The 17,835-nt window shown below is 34.9% G+C and overlaps 2 protein-coding genes across 6 annotated transcripts in view; one reads left to right on the top strand and one right to left on the bottom strand.

The window, feature by feature from the left end:
• Nucleotides 1–7,201, top strand: part of ALG6 (ALG6 alpha-1,3-glucosyltransferase) — a 53,303-nt gene extending 46,102 nt beyond the window's left edge. For 2 of the 3 annotated variants that reach the window (XM_031465285.2, XM_031465286.2), the window contains exon 16: nucleotides 2,829–3,992. In XM_031465285.2, the coding sequence (XP_031321145.1) occupies nucleotides 2,829–3,026 (198 nt within the window). In that variant the 3' untranslated portion in view covers nucleotides 3,027–3,992. Of the gene's footprint in view, nucleotides 1–2,828; nucleotides 3,993–7,065 lie in introns of those variants that run through there. The other variant, XM_031465288.2, reaches the window with a different exon arrangement.
• The window catches only part of ITGB3BP (integrin subunit beta 3 binding protein), a 65,561-nt gene continuing 54,299 nt past the window's right edge, over nucleotides 6,574–17,835 (bottom strand). For all 3 annotated transcript variants that reach the window (XM_031465292.2, XM_031465293.2, XM_031465291.2), the window contains exons 8-9: nucleotides 11,984–12,034; nucleotides 6,574–6,908 (exon numbers count right to left, since the gene is read on the bottom strand). In XM_031465292.2, coding sequence (XP_031321152.1) covers nucleotides 11,985–12,034 — 50 coding nt within the window. In that variant the 3' untranslated portion in view covers nucleotides 6,574–6,908; nucleotide 11,984. The remainder of the gene's footprint in view (nucleotides 6,909–11,983; nucleotides 12,035–17,835) is intronic.

Here is a 17,835-nt window from a genome sequence, read left to right as displayed (position 1 = left end):
GAGGGATAAATTAGGAGTATGGGATTAACAGATACAAACTAATATAAATAAAATAGATAAGCAACAAGGATTACAGTAGTATAGCACAGGGAACTATATTCAATATCTTGTAATAATGTATACTGGAAAATAAACTGAAAAAAATATATATCTGAATCACTTTGCTATATACCTGAGACAACACAATATTGTAAATCAACTATACTTCAGTTTAAAAAAAGATGAATAATTCAATCTCTTGTTTTAGGTTTATTCAGACTTTCTCTATTTCTTTATACAATTTCAGTGGTATCTCTGAGAATTTGTCCATTTCATCTGTTATCCAATTTGTTGTATTACAGCCGTTCATAAATTTCCCTTATCTTTTATTTTTATGTATGATAAGGAGTGATGTCCCTTTTCATTCCTGACTTGGGGAACTTGTACCTTCTCTCTTTTTCCCTTGGTCAGCCTAGCTAAAGTTTGTTGGTTTCACTGTTATTTTTAAGAACCAACTTTTCAGTCATTGATTTTCGCTATTATTTTTGTGTTCTGTGTCAAGTGGTTGATTTCTTCTATTTTTATACAGTCATTCAAACCTATATATACCCCTTGTGCCACTTTTAGACAGTATTCCATAAATTTTGATATATATTTATTTGTGTGTGCTTAAATACTTGGAGATTTCCTTGACTACTTAATTCTGATGTATTTGGAGAACATACTTTGTATTATTTCAGTATTTTCAAATGTATTGACTTTTTGTTAATTTCACCTTCATTTTTGAAGAGTATATTTGCTATTTCTTTCAGCAATTTGACTTGCATCCATCCCACTGCCTTATGGCCTCCATATTTTCTGATGAGAAGTCATCATTATTGAAGATAGTTTATATGTATACTTAGTTTTAGATGCTTATTAGCTACCCAAGTGGGGATATTAAGAATTTGGATATGTGAATCTGGAGTTTAGGGGAGAGGTCCAGGCTGGAGATAGCAATTTGAGTCCTCATTGTATAGATAGTTATTGAAGTCACATCCCTGGATGAGCTCACCAAAGGTGTGATTATAAACTGAGGAGGATTCAGCAAGTCTGAGAAGGATTAACTAGTGAGGTGGGAGGAAACCAGGAGAGTATGGTGTCATGGAAGCCAGGTGAAGGAAGAGTTTCAAGGAGATAGGAGTGATGTCTTATTTAAAATGCTGCTGGGAGATAAATAAGAGAATAAAAATTGACCATCGGATTTAGTGCAGCAGAGGTCACTACGGATCACTGGCCAGGGGAGCTTTACTGGAGTGACTGGGGTGAAAGCCTGCTTGGTGTGGGCTCACCAGTGAACGGGAGAATTGGACAGCACGAGTTACAGGCAATTCTCGTAGGAAACTTCGTTGTAAATAGGAGCAGACAAATGGGGGTAACGGCTCGAGTTTAAAATGAGAGAATTCTAGCATGTCTTTTAACACTGATTCAGGATCATAGTATCATGACATTCCAATCAGTGCCATATTTAAGCTTGAAACTTTTAATTTGATGATTTCACTTCAGAAATTTTCATCCCCTCCCAAGGTTGACTCATATTTCCCCTTTGGAGGATACTTGAAACCTGTTTATACCTGTCTATAAGCCTTTTTGACTTCCATCCTTCCCACTCTTTCATCTAGAATGATCACTGTGTTACTCTCTTTCCAGGTCTTACCAGCTGTGTCATAATATAGCCCTTAAAGCATCTTTTAGGGCTCCGTTTATGTCCGACTTCCTCCAGGAAAGTCACTTACTGTTTCTCACTGCTTGCTTTCTACATTTACTTAAGCAGCTTCTGTGTCCTTGTCTGGCTGGTCTTTGTCTCACAGTTACACAACATGGTAGACATTAGACATTTGTGGATTTAAGCTTAAAAATTCAACTCCTGGGGGGAAGGTATAGCTCAAGTGGTAGAACACATGTCTAGCATGTACGTGGTCGTGGGTTCAATCCCCAACACCTCCATTAAAAAAAAAACTAATAATAAATAAATAGACCTAATGACCTCCCCTGCCCCCCCCCCCCCAATCAGCTCCTCTGTCACAGCAGGGACATTTCAAGTGTTCAGTAGCCACATGCAGTTACTCTTGTAGTGCACAGATATAGAACATTTCCATCACTGCGGAAGGTTCTGTGGTACAGTGTACTTACTGGTCTAGAGAAGAAAACTGCTGTGCAATTACAATAAATGCAATAATTATTTCTACTACTCATTTTGGCATTTAATGAAATGTGACTTTGTGTTTTTATTTAATTATGCATTCCCGTAAATTGGAAGCTCTTTGAGGCCAGAGTACATTTTTTTTTTCACATGCCCCACCACGCTTTAATACAGAACTAGCTCACTAAAAGCGTTGTGACTATGAAATGTAATTTTGCATTTGCTGTAGAAAACTTTTTCACATATGAATTCTTAGATTATCTTAGAGTTTTATATCCTATAAGGGTTCAGTGCCTGGAGCATGCTGTGAATTTAACCCCAGCTAGCAAATATTATCTGTTCCAGATACTTTTCTTACCACCCGGGCACTGAAGAAAAGTAAGATAGGCTTTGGCTACATATGGGAATTACTTGGAGGGCTTTAAAAAATGCTAAGGCCTATCATAGAAACTCAGATTTAACTGGTCTGGGGTGTGGTCTGAGAATTGAGGTTTTTAAAAAATCCCAGATAACTCATACAGCCTAGGTTGAGATCCATCAGAAGAGACTGAACCCCCAACTCTCTCCCCTTTAATTCTGCTCACTTACAACTACAGATCAACGTTACCAGTGCATTTAAATTTTATCTTTCATACTATGCAGTGACACTTTTTCTCCCTCTTTGTAGTTCCTTTTCTCAGTAATCACCATGGTCCTTCTGACACTGATGACTGTCACACTGGATCCTCCTCAGAGACTACCGGACCTATTTTCTGTATTGGTGTGTTTTGTGTCCTGCTTAAACTTCCTGTTCTTCTGGGTGTACTTTAACATTATCATCATGTGGGATTCCAAAAATGGAAGAAATCCGAAGAAAATCAACTAGCTATATCCCACAATGTGAAATGTCCATAGTGCTGCAAGGTCTTGTGAACTTTTTTGGTTGTGTATAAATGAAATGATCATCTTGAGAATCATGGAATTATAGGAAAGGAAGTGGTGAAAAGTCACTGTCATCTACACAAAATAAATGTATATGGGGACCAAAGCAATGGAGGCTTTTATTTTCTAACTACTGAGTGGCCAAGACATATTGTAGTTTTATTAATATTCACATGGGAAAATAAGAGAAAAATGTCCTTAATACCAGTGTTTACTTAGGAAATATATTCTATAACTTGTTGTCTTGAAAAAAACCTGCAAATACAATGTGCTTAATAGGAGAATTTAGCTCTTCTTTTTGAAGGAAATCACTGTTTTTGGTATTCAGGTTTAGTTTCCCTTACATTTTAGAATGCAAATAATGTATGTTTCATTCTTTATAAATTATATCTCAGGGATTAAACTTGTGATAATCTTTTAACTTACAATGAGAAGGCAATTTAAACATGCTTAAAGTTTGAACATGCCTTACTGCAAGTGCAAATTTGAATTTTTTTTTAAGAAGGCAGAGAGATTAAAACTGTGTTCTTATTTATTTCCAAGAACTCTGATTTACTTGAATGCAATTAAATGATGAATTTTCCTGGATTTAAATCTAAGTGGTTTGAGTGAAGTCTTTTTAATTACTCATGATCATTAGTTCTAAACTTTCAGGATCATTCCGTTTAAGTTAAATGGCCTTATACAAGAGTTCATCCTTCTGTTTTTTAATTAGGACACGGTTCAGGGCTGCCATAAGCATTGATCCATATCATCTTCATGTTAACTTAGCTCTGTTAATACTGTATCACTCTGTGTTAGAAGAAGCCCATCTTTACTGTAGTAAAAATAATTTATTATAGCCATGTTCTCATGTAAAGATGTGTCTTTAGTCTCTGTAATAAAAATAAAACAATCATTTTTCCATTAACCTATGTTTTTAATGAATATATTTCTTTAATAAGATAGCCATTAAAGCATAATAACTAAGTGGTGGTTTATTTTAAAATAATGTAAGCCAAACATATATATACACATAAAGAAAATTTAGTTTTAGACATGGAAAGCCACAGGCTGATGCAACAAGGAATATGTTTTTAAGTCTGATAAAGGAAGTGGGTTTAGACAGAGCAAAAAAATCAAGAAGTATTTCTTTCTCAAAGCAAATGTGCATAAAGACTCAAAGGGCAGGTCAGCACTGAAAAGCAGCCTTGAATGGCTGCCGAATCAGCAGGAACATTGCTGTCCATGGTCACCATTTGTAATCACTGTGCCCAGATGTCAGCATCTTGGCTGGCTGGTGTAGTCTTTTTTTTATTTTTTGTAATCACATACTCGCACTTAATACAAGATGTTGATTTAAATCAATGATGAGGAAGTTCTAACCTTTAAAATAGTTGGAATAAAGAAACATCATTACTTGAAAATGAAAGTATTAAATAAACAGTAAAATAGAATGCACACATAATCAAGGTATCTTATAGATAAATTCTAAATAAAAATACATTTCCAGATGATTTAATCTAATCATATTGAGTTACACTGTAGCTTTAACAGAGACTTGTAGCAATTATCTTAAAGTCAGGTATCTCATATATATTGAAAACCAGTTTAAGAAGAGCCCACTGTGAACTTTGAGGGATGAGGTACCAAAATACCAAAAATGTTTAGTGATGAATTAAGATCACAGAAATAGGCAATTCCAAAGCATTTCTCTTAGCTAAATTCAGGATTACAGGGATATTTTAATTTAAAGATATTTAGCTTAACACAAAAATATTAAAGAATTCTCACTTTCTTCACTAAAATATATGTCAAAAAATGAACTCTTCTAAGTTATTTTCAAGTTCATTTTAGAGGGAAGAGCTGTTTCTGAAAAATGCAGTTTTCTCTGTTGCCAATAAACTTAGGTTTGCTTCTTAAAATGAAAAGAATAGGGTGTATGTTCATGTATCAAATATGAAGCAACAGAAGTCATTTTCCCTTCAAGCCTTAGGGAGGGGAGAAAAATCCCCGATGTAGCATTCTGTCCAAATGATAAACCACAACTAAGTGACTGAAACATTTACAAAAGTCAGGGCAGCCTCTCTGTTCAATAGAAGGAGAGTAAGAGATGGATAGGATGTAACTAAATAATGGTTGGGGTAACACAATGGTTTTAAGTCTCAATTGGTCTCTCCTCTGCTATGTTCATTGGAAGATCAGGGCCAAGTGTATCCACTGCCTTCTGTCTCCCCCCTCCCCCCATATAAACATTAGTTTTGTGTGTGGATCTTTCTGCTTTGTCCTTCATGTGGCCTCCAAGGGTGATAAAGCGAGAGTCATCTGATCTACAATGAAGAGAACTGGGAAATGATTCTTAGCAGACCCAGCTGTTCTGAAAGGCAAAAGCTTAGTATATCAAGAGGTCAAATATACAGTAACTGACTTAATAGCATTAAGCACATACCTAAATAACTTGGATTATGTATGAAACCAATCTACTTCTTAACCCTGTATTTCCTGACTAATGGAGGCTTTTTTTATATGTTTTGCCTTACATTCTAAGGTTAGTTTTCAGTGCTGGAACACAAAGGAATTATCCTTTTTTGGTATATTAGGTAATGTCCTATTATGAGGACTGCATCACAAAGTATTCTTAATATTTAGCAGGTCCTCTTAAAAATCTTATTTAAATAGTACCAATAAAATCATTAGTGAGGGCAATTAGGTTAATTAATTGGGTTACTGTTTAGTATCATTTCAATTAGCTTTTAAAAAATAATTTTCATTTTAAAAGGTGAATCTGAAATTTCCCTAAATGGAAAATTAGTTACTTTCAAACTTAATTTGTTAAATTTTGTTTTCAGATTTTCATATAGTATTTTTATATTCATGATACAGTGAATTAAGTGACAGTAATATTCTATACAAATTTTGTCAAGAGTCAGGGCAAGTACCAAAGGAACAGCATTTTTTTCCTTGTCTAAATGGCCAAAGAAAAGTCTAGAAATTTAAAGAAAAGTCTAGAAATTTTAAAAAACACACTAAGTTTTAACACATTCTGTGATTCCCTCTTCTCCTTTATTTTGTGACAGCACAGATGATGATACAAAACAACCTCATAGAAAATAAATTTAAAACAGTGCTTCAGCATAGTTTGAAGGGGGTCACATACTGCCCCATAAGATAGGTCTTTTCTTTAAAGTCAGTAGAATCTGTGTAGTTCAGTAAAAACAACTTCATATTTAAATGTCTATACTGAAAAGTGTATTCCAATATTTTATAAAACGAGATGTTAAAGTTTTTAAACTTTGAAAATATTTTTTCTCTATAAGCATTGGACTAACTAGAATATAATAAAAACTCATCCCTAAGATAATGGCTACACAATAAACTTCTAGATAAATTTTTAAAGTTTTTAAAAGAATCTGACTAATATACATCTGGGGTTTTAAATGGGAAAACTGGTACCTAATTCCACTCACCATTAGATTTAATCTGAGTTTTAAAATATACAGCTCTACCAAAGATGCCATTTTCATAAATGCTTTATTAAATCTATCCACAAATGCTAAAAGTATACAGAAGTACACGTGATACAGTATATAAGTCAAGATCCTCTTCTACATGTTGGCTTACTTGAAAGGGTCAAGAAGAAATGTATTATTTACATTGAGATTATCTACTGGTGTGTGTAGAAAGTTTAAATTAGCTGCAAGAAATTTTATCTAGATATGCACCTGCCTAGTGCTATGATCTGGTATTTACTGGGCAGATTAATTACAAACATTTCTTCTGTTCCTTTAAATACGATCAGGCAGATACAGAAGTTGGCGTTCGTAGGGAGTGCATTGCTTCTAAATGCCTGCAGGATATAAAAGATGATTATTAAGTCATCAAGAATTAGTTTCCAAATTAACGTGCATCTCATACATGACTTAAGAAATGATTTAAACACCAATTTATTATGTAATTTGGTGCCTAGTTAGGTACTGATAATCTCTCATTTGCTTATTTTTCAGTCTTCAAAGCAAGATTCACCTTCACAAGTAATTGTCAGTATGACTACTCTGACATAGCACTCTTCACTTTCTGTGAAGATGGACCTGAGATACTTCTGGGAAAGTTCTAAAACTCCAACATGACCTACTGAAAACACCAGATCTTACATGCCTTTTGTCTATAAGCTTAAGGGCCTTTCAGCAGGTGTTTCCTTCAACAGCTGCCCCCCCAAAAAAACAGTCTTTACTGACATTCCTATTCAGAGTATGTCCCTCTGGGGACTCCTAGTGGTGGTAGAAGTTCTTGCCCTTAGGACCCTGTGTGAGAGGAAGCCTTTGAAAAAAGCAGCCAATGGCAACTGATGGCATATAGTCCCATAGGGCATGTGGACTCTTCAATTCCTGAAATATCCCTTTCTTTGCTTATGCTGGCAGCTATGAATAAGCAATACATGGTGCACCCCTATATTTCCCTATTCGTGACAGTCCACATATATTCTTGTCCTGCAAGAAGATAGGTTGCCAACTTGACAACCAATTTTTGCCAACTCATTTGAGTCTGGTCTGACTACCTATAGATTTTAAGCATTGTTGATACAGTTATCAGAACTAATGATAATACTATGGAGGAAAGGAAGACTTCCACTTATTAAATAGTTACTATGGGGAGGTACTAATTAAGCCAATTATTTTATACAATCCACAAGGTAAATATCATCAAGGTTAAGTATTTTATAGTTAAGGTTCTGGGGAACCGAGTGCTGTGTTTAAGGCCACACAGCCCAAGTGGGCAGCAGAGCTGGTGCTGGACACCTAGTGCACATCTTGTGCTCTGTTACAAGGCCAGGGCCTGCACAAAAGTGTCATCAGTTGATCAAGGCTGCCAGGACCGCTGTGCTGAGAAAGATTCTGAGGCCAAACTCAGGCTCCAGCAAAAATAAATGCTTTGCTCAGTGTGATGTGTATCCCAGCACCAGAGTAGGGGGCAGCAGCATGTCTTGTCTCTACATGGCCATACTGGCTCTGGAAATGAATATCTCAGAACACAAATGAAAAGAAATTTAGATACAGTGATACAGTTCATGAGTAGTATTTTGACAGGAGTCATCTTTCACATAGCAATTATATTCTTTCTAAAACTTATTTTGGATTGTTACTTCCCTAATAATCTTCCCTGGTCCATTTCTTCCTAATGAGTAAAGTCTGAACTTATTAGCCTGGAGACCGTAACGGTCAATGACATGGCTGGAATCTGCTGTTCAGTCATTGTGCTTCTCTGCCTCCTTTGTTCATGTTGTTCTTTCTGTCTAGTATGTTTACACAGCCATCAAAATTACCCACTTTTCAAGTTCCAGCTTCCTGGTAAAGTACAAAGTTTCCATTACTAGGGTCTGGATGGCGCTTTGTGAGAGATAATGTAGAGCGGAATAACTAGAAGTGATTTTAAAATCATGAACCCTTAAATAATCCCCGAACCACGCCGTCCTGAGGTGGTCTACACTGTGTATCCTATACTACTGCTTATTCTTCACTTGTAGTTACAGCAGAATGTTTAGCCCTTCACTCTGAAGAGAAAGAAGCTTCTGTCAACTCTTCTGCTGTCTGTAGCCCATGGAAGACTGACAAATTTGACTGAGGTCCAGAACAGCAGTCCACACTTCACTAGTCATGTTCTGTCACTATTCTTACACAACACTCTTCCCCACTGTTTAGTTTCCCTTTCACTGTCTACTCTCAAGTCCAGTGGGCCTTTGTGCTTCCTAATTTCATGCTGTAAGGAGACCAGCACGTTCTGTCTGTCTCATCAGCAACCAGACAGGTCTGTGGTCTTTACTGTTACAGAGGCACATGGACGTGGGTCTATTTCAAAGATCCAACTTTCTCCTCAAGTTCAGGAGAGTACACAGGGTTCAGGATTTAGACTCAGCATAGGAGAGAGGGTCTACTTCTGCCTCAGACACAACCCACATTAGTTACCCCACGCTTCTACTAGAGAGCCTGCCATGTTGGAGGTTATTAATTCCTCCACTAATCAAGTTGATACTTTGATCCTTATTAGACTCATAATCTTTTTTTTCTACTTGCTATTGGCCAGACTCCTGGAAAGAAGGGTCTGAACTTGTATCACTTATCACAGCTTACCTTATATTATTGTTTCATGTATATAAATCTTATATCCTTAGCTTGAATACTAGGTGGGCATTATGCAAAGCGTTTTGTTTATACTAAGCCTCACACTTGTTAACCAAGTGATCTGTCCATACTGTTTCTAGATAATGTATCTCAGCATCCTCTACAGTATCGTCTGTTAACATTAGCCCAAATCATGCCTTCTCCACCCCTTTTGCTGGTCTTCATACTGTCTGTGGCCTATCAGTTGCCATATCCCTTATTCACAGTCTCCCTTATTCTAATATTGTTTTTAAAAGCTTCACTTTTTAAAGGCTCTGGGAGTGAATTTATATGGGGTGCTTACCCCCACTGAACAATATACGTTGGGAGGAATAATCACTGAAGTGTGAGGGAGGGCAGGAGTTGATGTGCAGACAAAATTTGGCCATGGTGGTATTAGGAGTACTGTGACTGTCAGAGGTTTTTGGGGCACAGGACAAGATTAGGGAGTTTAATATCTTCCCTCAGTCATATCATGGGGCAGCTGTGACAAATGCATAAAAGAACAGCATGCAAGAGAGGGATGTGACGAAACCTAGTGTAAGGTGAGTTACGAGCAGTTTTGAAAGATGGGTAAAATTCTGATGATGGGGAAAAGGTATGCCAAGCAGAGGAGACAAGAGCAAAGGTAAGGAAATGAGAAGGTACTTTCTGAAGAATATGTCTAAGAATGAATGGCAAGTAATCTGGAGTGACTAAGGTACAAGGACAAATTGGAAAGGTGAGCTATGGTCAGACCAAGGAGAGTTCTGAATCTGGTATAAATTTGGATTTTACTATGAATATGGTGGAGTGATACCGTCTAAAGCATAATTTGTCCAGCAGGACAGGCTCAAAGGGGAATGAGACCAAAGAGCAGACAGGTTACAATGAGGATGCAGATAATCTGGATGAGAGGTAATGAAGGAATGAACCAGTGCAGTGGGCATGGGAAGAAATAAACGTTTTGGGAGGTGATAGGACTTCGTGGCAGTTTGGTTGTAGAGACAAAAAGAGACAGAATTTTAAGGTGCTGAGCCTTATCACTGGATGAATGTAATCCCTAGAAAGGTACAAGGAGAAACAACTGGGTGGAGGTGGGGGGAGCGATGTACGGGAGCTGAGATTATGAGTTTACAGCTCAGAAGGAGAGTCACAAACAGATTTGGAAACCATATACACTAAGGTGAGAACTTAAAAAAAAAGTCAAGGCGTTGAGGAGCTCACCAAAAAAGCACCCAAAGTGAGAAGAAAATACAATCAAAAGAACCCTGGGAAATGCCTCAAAGGTAAAGTCAAGTTCATTTCACTGTTGTTTTTCTCTGTTGCTTCCCACTAAAAGGAAAGTTGGCTGGTAAATCAACCTTAATTCTTTCAAGTTTTCTGAAAGTACTACTCAAATTAAAGACTCAGAAGAACACCCCTAACGTGTGATGATCTTTACTAGAATCCATGAGCACAAAGCTATTCTCAGTACTCTTAAATTTCCCAAAAGTTCATTAATGAGACTGTCACATACTAAATGTGTTTGTTCATTTGCCAAATGTGAATAACTATGTATTTAGGATCACCATCTAAAAGTTCTCTGTTGGATTTCCATGGGTCAGAAATGCTATAAAACACTTAACCCTATAATGAATGACTATGTGTATTTGTGTATCTATTTTATATGCTTACTACTTCATAGGATCTAAAACCCTTGCTCAGTCATGAGACCCGACATTCATTGATGATTACAGACTACTCAGGTTAGTACCCTGGCTCTGTCTCATAGGTGATTCTGGGACAAGGTACTTAACCTCTTTGTGCCTCAGTTTCCTTATCTATAAAACAAAGATAACAACTGTCTACTTCATATAAATAGTTGTGAAGGTTAAATGGGATATGTATAAAGTGCTTACAACAGTGCCTGGGACATTGAAAGTGCTCGATAAAAGGTAGCTCTTATTATAAGCCATTATTTGTTGTATACTACAGAATGAATATTTTTAAAGTGACACAATTTTCTGTGGAAGATGATTTTTAAATATTTTAAAAACAGCTAGTTTGTTCAGAAGATACTAATCCCTTGAGATAACCATTTACAAAGAAAGGTATTTTCATTATAGAATAGAATTCTTTCATTTTGCATTAAATTTTTCAAAGAGATAGCAGGTAACATCTAGTTAGCTTCTAAAAATTTTAATATTGATGCCACCAAGGCTGGGATAATGCTAGTTCTTAATGTGAACCTTCAGTTACAGGTACACTATACACTAATATTACACTATGACTCATAATGCTTCTAGCTAAGATGTTATAGTAAGTAAGCTATTTATCAATGTATCATTTTTATTTTTATTGCTGATTCCACAGGAACTATTTTGAAGGAAAGGTACAACTAATTAATATGTAATTATTTACTTAATCAATTCAGCACATTTCCAAATAGACTTGTTCAGTCAGACATGCTCTACAGAAACTCTATCCCATCAGTATCTAGTTAGCTGTTTTCACTAAAGGTACACAATAAAGGGCCCTCCTTATACTCACTAAAAACATGCCCTCTTAGAAAACTAGCCTGCTAGGCTCAACATTGTTCTTTTTCAATCAGCCTCTAACCACCGATCTTGTCAGATTACCCTCCTATTAATTATAAGGATAGATTAAATATAATTTCAACTAAAGCTCATGTCCCTATTTTCTTTATAGACAGACAACATTACATTTGATAATATAATTAAAATATTTCCACCTAAAAAAAACAGATGTAACAAAGCTAAACTTAATTATAAAGGTGAAACAATACCTCAGTTTAAAATGGTCTTAAGGAATTCATAGCTGTCAAGATGACACAGTTCTATATGAAAGAAAAAAATGTTTTTAGAAAACAGCTTAAAATTGTCACAGTATATGATGCAGAATAAATGACGAATCAAAATGAAATTAAAATAAAGAACCTCAACATAAAGTTTTATTTTACATTATAAATAACAGCTCTGGGGCTGTAAATTTGTTTCAGCATCCTACAGATTTGCCTGATTCTGTTTCAGAATGTACCTTTAAAAACTTAGGATGAAAACTGCCAGGAAACTTATTATTATAATGTGAGCTTATGCTTTATTATAACTACTTGTCTTTTGTGCCGGATTCTATAATCCTAAGGGCAGGACTTGGTTTGTCTTGTTTCTTAGGGTATCCCCAGAGCTAGAACAGTGCCTGGCTCCTAGTAGGCATTCAACATTAAATGAATGAGACATGTAAAGGAAACAGCAAATTTATCTGTATTTGAAAATATCTGGATAATTCACTTAAAAAATTCTTAGAGTGGCCATTTGTTTTTATTCATTCACTGAACATGCACCGTGGACCTCTTATCCAGGTTCTGTGCTAGGCTCTGGGGCTACTGTGTCTCTGTAAGACTTCTGTTTGTTGGTTTGCTAAGGAGAAGCCCAGCAAGAGCCTTGTAAGCAGACAATTACAATAACTGCAACACTACAACACCACACATTTATAAACATTCAGACAAGTGTTGTAGAAGACTAGGAAGATGCAATTTAGCTTTTTACCTAGGCGAGCTGGGGAGAGTTTCAGAGGATGTGACATTAAAGGCTGACCTTAAAGAATGAGCAGTTTTGCTACACAGAGAAGCAAGAAAGTGCAATCCAGGTAGAGAGAGAAACAGTAGAGAGGCCTGGAGTCCTGAAAAAGAGAGATTCCAGAGGACTGAAGCATACGGTGTGAACAGTGTGAATTAAAATGACTAAATGACTACTTATCTCCTATGTGAGGTCTGAGCTGGAGGGAAAAAAAATCACCTAATATTTGCTGATTGTCCAAGTCCTGCTTTTAACTATGTAATTAGTTATATAACACTATAAACATCTGCTTTATTATTATATAGATGTGTTTAAAATAACGAAAATCACTTAGAGAATTTATCTAACACTTTTGTGAGAAGCTTTTCTGACTACTCTAAGAGTTAAAAATGGAAAAAAAAATGTTCACCTGTCAGGTGACATAAAATCAATTTCTACTAAATGTGCCAGAATAATTTTTCTCCACCTCAGGAACAGTTAGTCTTCAGTCTGTTCATTACTGTCTTTTTATAGTATTTTTATTTAATAAAACCTATTAAGACTACCATACAAATCTCTTTACTTATGCTTTTATCTTTTAACTGATCAATTTTTATATTGCTGACATCCCTTCTTCACCATTTGCTCATTTAAAAATTCATAGTATGTGAGATATGTCTCTGGAGAAAATGTCTATAAAATTTGTTACAGCTGGCAAATGTGTATGAGTCAGTGATAGCACATGACTAAATGCTTCACAGAAAATAAAATTTGTTTCTGTAGTAAGCAGAACTGTTTAAATGTTATTTATTTTTATGTTTCAAAGAAAATATATTGTGAAGTGCTGCATTGATTTAATACGCAACAATGTCTGTGTACACGCTGTAGAAGGAAAATTTATGAAACCTTTGCACAACTCCTTTAATTGAATTTTCCAAATCTCTCACCACACACAAATAATCAATATCTTCTGCAGAGAAAACCAGTCAGAATTATTACAGTCTTTCGTTTCAATTTTGTTGTCATCAGCACATACAGAGCACCTGGATATTTGTAATGTCTGATAGCAAGTTATTTACACCTCTTAAACACATAATTGCTATTAAATGAGTTCAAATCTATGGTTAATTTTTTTTAACTTATTATTTAGAAGATAAAAGCATCATACTTCTAGTAAAGTATAAAAAATTTAAATCATGGAAGAAATTATTTAAAAGGCTTTGAAAACTAATAAACCAGTTTGTTTTCCTTTAAATCCTAGACAGATACTAAGTAAGCAGTTGAAATGCAGCCCCCAAACAGTGATGAATAGTGTAAAACAAGCATTAACATTATTAACAGGAACGGTATGACCTACGTACAGCATATGTGACAGCTGAATCCTTATAAAGAGCTGAGGACTTACAGTTGTACCTTAATGTATATTTGTGTCACCAAAACTAGTATCTCTATTTTTTATCTCTGGATAAACTGAGAATGTTAAAGCATATGGGGATTTTTGTTGTTTCTCCTAAAATTTATCATGTCTAAACTTCAAACCTCAGTGACTTGAAACTGGAGCATTTGTTTGAAAAAAGATATCACTTAATGTTAAGATATAATAGAAAAAAAGGAAAGGGTAGTTGTTTTCTAGGAGTAAAATTATTTAGCTGATATGATGAATACTTTTTCAAGACTGAGTGGGGGAAAGAACAACATATTTTTAAGTTAAAAAATACTTCAGTGGGTGGTTAGAATGAAAAGGCAGTATCAAAATATTTTATAATCTTAGAACAGAAGGAGTTTAAAATTTGGCCTGTGGTCCAAGAATTTGAAAACTTTAAAATCCTATAACCAAGATGAATTTTACAATGTAAGAAGACATTAAGTTAGCTAAAGAAAACCAGAACATTATAGTTTGTGCTTTTTCTTTTTAAGGCCATAGCTAGAAATTCTAAAATATTTTGTATTATAAACAGCTGAAACAATCAACTTTTTTGAACAATGTAAAGTTCAGATGGTTACATTTCGTTTAAAATATGCATACTTCAACCTACACAATTATTCTCAAAACAGATAAAATATGTTTTGGACTGAAGCTAAGTGTCTAAATTTCATATCTAAGTGTCTGGATTTCATATCTTGGCAATTGCTCTACAATTTGCTTACATTCTTTTCAAAAACATTTTGTTTACTGGAAGTACCAGTCATAGGCAAACAATGATGGTATTTTCTAATATCTCTAGAAAAATATGAAAATACTAAATACAGCATAATGCCATCTATTGACTTAGGAATATTTGTATCAAGTTGTGTTATGTAGAGGTTGATTATGTAAAGTAAATAAATTTCATGCCTTCCCATGTGATGGTAGTGTGACATTCCATTTGTATCAAACCACTGAAATGGTCATATGCTTTAAATCTTCAGCATAACAAATTAAAAATAATTTTGGAAATTCATATCTAACTATAGTAGGAAAAAGAAACTTTCATTTCATTATTTTTCTAACAGTCATAAAGCCAATATTATTAAGGAAAGTGAAGTTAGGCTTACTTCCCAAGTAACTGAAAAAAGAAAGAAGCCTTTGTTTAAAAAATTTGTATTTAGCAGAGGAGATCCTCTTTTATTCATACTCTCTACCAAGGCATTGCCTGATTTGCAAGGTCCAGTTCTGAAAACTATGAAAATCTCAGGGTATCTTTTCATGTTATTGTGTATGTTTTAAATTTCCCTTGAGTAGATTATATAAAGCCTTAAGAATATGTGTCAGACATCTATTTATTTAAAACACTAGAGTTATCTTTACAATTATACTCCTCTGCCTGTGATAAAGACTGCAACTGATGCTAAACAAACTAGCACTGATACGAAAAAATAAACAGAACTAAAGGACCAATTCAAAGGGGCAATGACAGGATAAATGCTGAAATTCTTTTGGTATTATCTATTTTAACTATTCTAGGAAAATTTTCTAAGACTCTGAAGAGAAAAATATCTGAAGGACATTCTTTTGATAGTGAAACAAGGAATTTGTTTATTCTCATTTTTATAATTACCTATGAATAAAACAAATCCAAAACATATTATAGGGCTGATATTTATATTATATAATTTTTAACTTTATGAAGAGTCTCAAAACATTTTGAAATTTAAACAATTCTGGGTAATAGTATATAGTAAAAGAAAAAAGTAGAAATTTCTACAAAAAGCTGAAGGCTAGACCCCCAAGTAAGTAAAAATAAGGCAAATTAGTTTGAACTGTCAAAAAAACTAACCCCTCTTAAAATGAATGTATAAATAGAAGGGGGTGAAAGTTAACATAGCAAAGAACTTTACATATAATGTGCATGTGTTGGTGTGCATCATCTTTAACTGAAAAAAAATCCCTCCAAAATTAAAAAATGCACGTATTAGAACCCAGACAAAAAACAGGGAAAAGCATTCAGTAAAAATATTTAGCTCAAAGTCAAATTACTTAAAAAATGCTTCAATCTATTTTCAGGCAATATTGGTTTAAAAATTAAGTTGAAAAACTAATGAAGATTTGAATATCCCAGTAAATATAAAGAGCTAATGTAGTTCTTGCCAAGAAACAGAAATGGAAAATGACTTATATAGTCTCATGTATATAATATATGTTAATATATAATTTATATTACATAGATATTATATATTTAATATATCTTAACTCAGTCTTCATTTAAACCACAACACATGATCAATGCTTATTATAAACTTTAAAACATGATTTAGTGATACAATTTCCTCTATGCATGAACAAACACTCAGTTCTTAGGGAAAAACCTGGTAATGGGCAAGTCAGTTTTAATGTCTAAAATACTAGAAAATAGTTTTAAGGCTGATCATGAATTAACACACAAAAGATCAGTATATACTGGATAAGTGAAAGGAGATGACTGTTTTAACACATGGAAATAACTTTAATGTCTTAATAAATGTTTAGGGAAGAAAATAATACTTTTGGGAATTTTTTTCCCATTAATTTCTAGCAGTGACAGTTCACCTGTTTGTTCTACAGTTTCCCTTCCTCATTTCTCAAAACTGTTGGCAAAAGCCTAATGTAAAGCCTAGTTCTAATTAGTTCTAGGAAATTACAGATTAAAAAAAAATTACACCATTGCCATAGAATATACAGAAGAAAGATTTCCCCTAGTTGGGAAGTAAGAAATATTCTAATTTCCCATTGTTATTCTCTAAAATCTGTCAAGTTAGGAGAGATTAAAACTACTGAAAACCAGTTACACACTGAAGTCAAGTTACACAGCATTAGCAAGAAGAGATCTTAAGCCTTTTCAAGGAAAGGGCTGCCTTCATACTCTTAAAATTCTTTGGCTCCCAATGGAAGTTAGCTGCTCAACTGAACGGCTCAGGAAGCCTGCTCAGCTCCCTGCCCACATGAACTTTGGAAGAGTTTTGCCACAGCCGCGGCCCTGCCGTGACCCAGCTGGCCTTTGGAACAGACCAGCAAGGAATCTCAGCTTCCACTGCAAACCCATCACGGCTTTGTTAAAGATCCTAAACACAGACTAACATACTAGATTGGTTGAACCAGTTTCAGTTATGCTTCCTGTTTGAATCGGAAAGCTGGGATGACTGAATGATTTCATTTGTTTTAGGAGGAGATGATATGGAATAGTGCAAAAACCATACATACTTTTGGAGGTCAGACTGGGCTTTAGTTGGAATCCCTGCTATGACACTCAAGTAATAGTATATTTGGGCAAGTTACTCAACATTTTTCGTGTCTTTGTTCCTTATATATAATGACAGTTATAGCTATCTTGCAGGGCTGTTGTAAAGATCTATTGATCACAGTGTTGGGAACATAGTAATTATTGGTCCTCAACAAATGGTACTTGTGGTACTTAAAAATGGTAGGGTAAAACATGGCTATCCACTTCAAGGCCTGCCTCTGCTTACAGAGATTACTAAATAGCATTCATGTCAGTAATATTAAAATGATTTCTCTTAAACTGGCTTAAAGGTTTTAATATTTTACAGTCTATGACTATTTATTTTGCTTACTGAGGTGTGAATGTGCATGTGTTATGGGAACTTAAAATATGCTTAGTTTCTCATA

This window comes from Camelus dromedarius, chromosome 14, assembly GCF_036321535.1.
Source record: "Camelus dromedarius isolate mCamDro1 chromosome 14, mCamDro1.pat, whole genome shotgun sequence".
NCBI classification, from domain to species: Eukaryota; Metazoa; Chordata; class Mammalia; order Artiodactyla; family Camelidae; genus Camelus; species Camelus dromedarius.
Note: the sequence above shows the minus strand (reverse complement) of the source record. Positions and strands in the feature narration are given on the sequence as shown.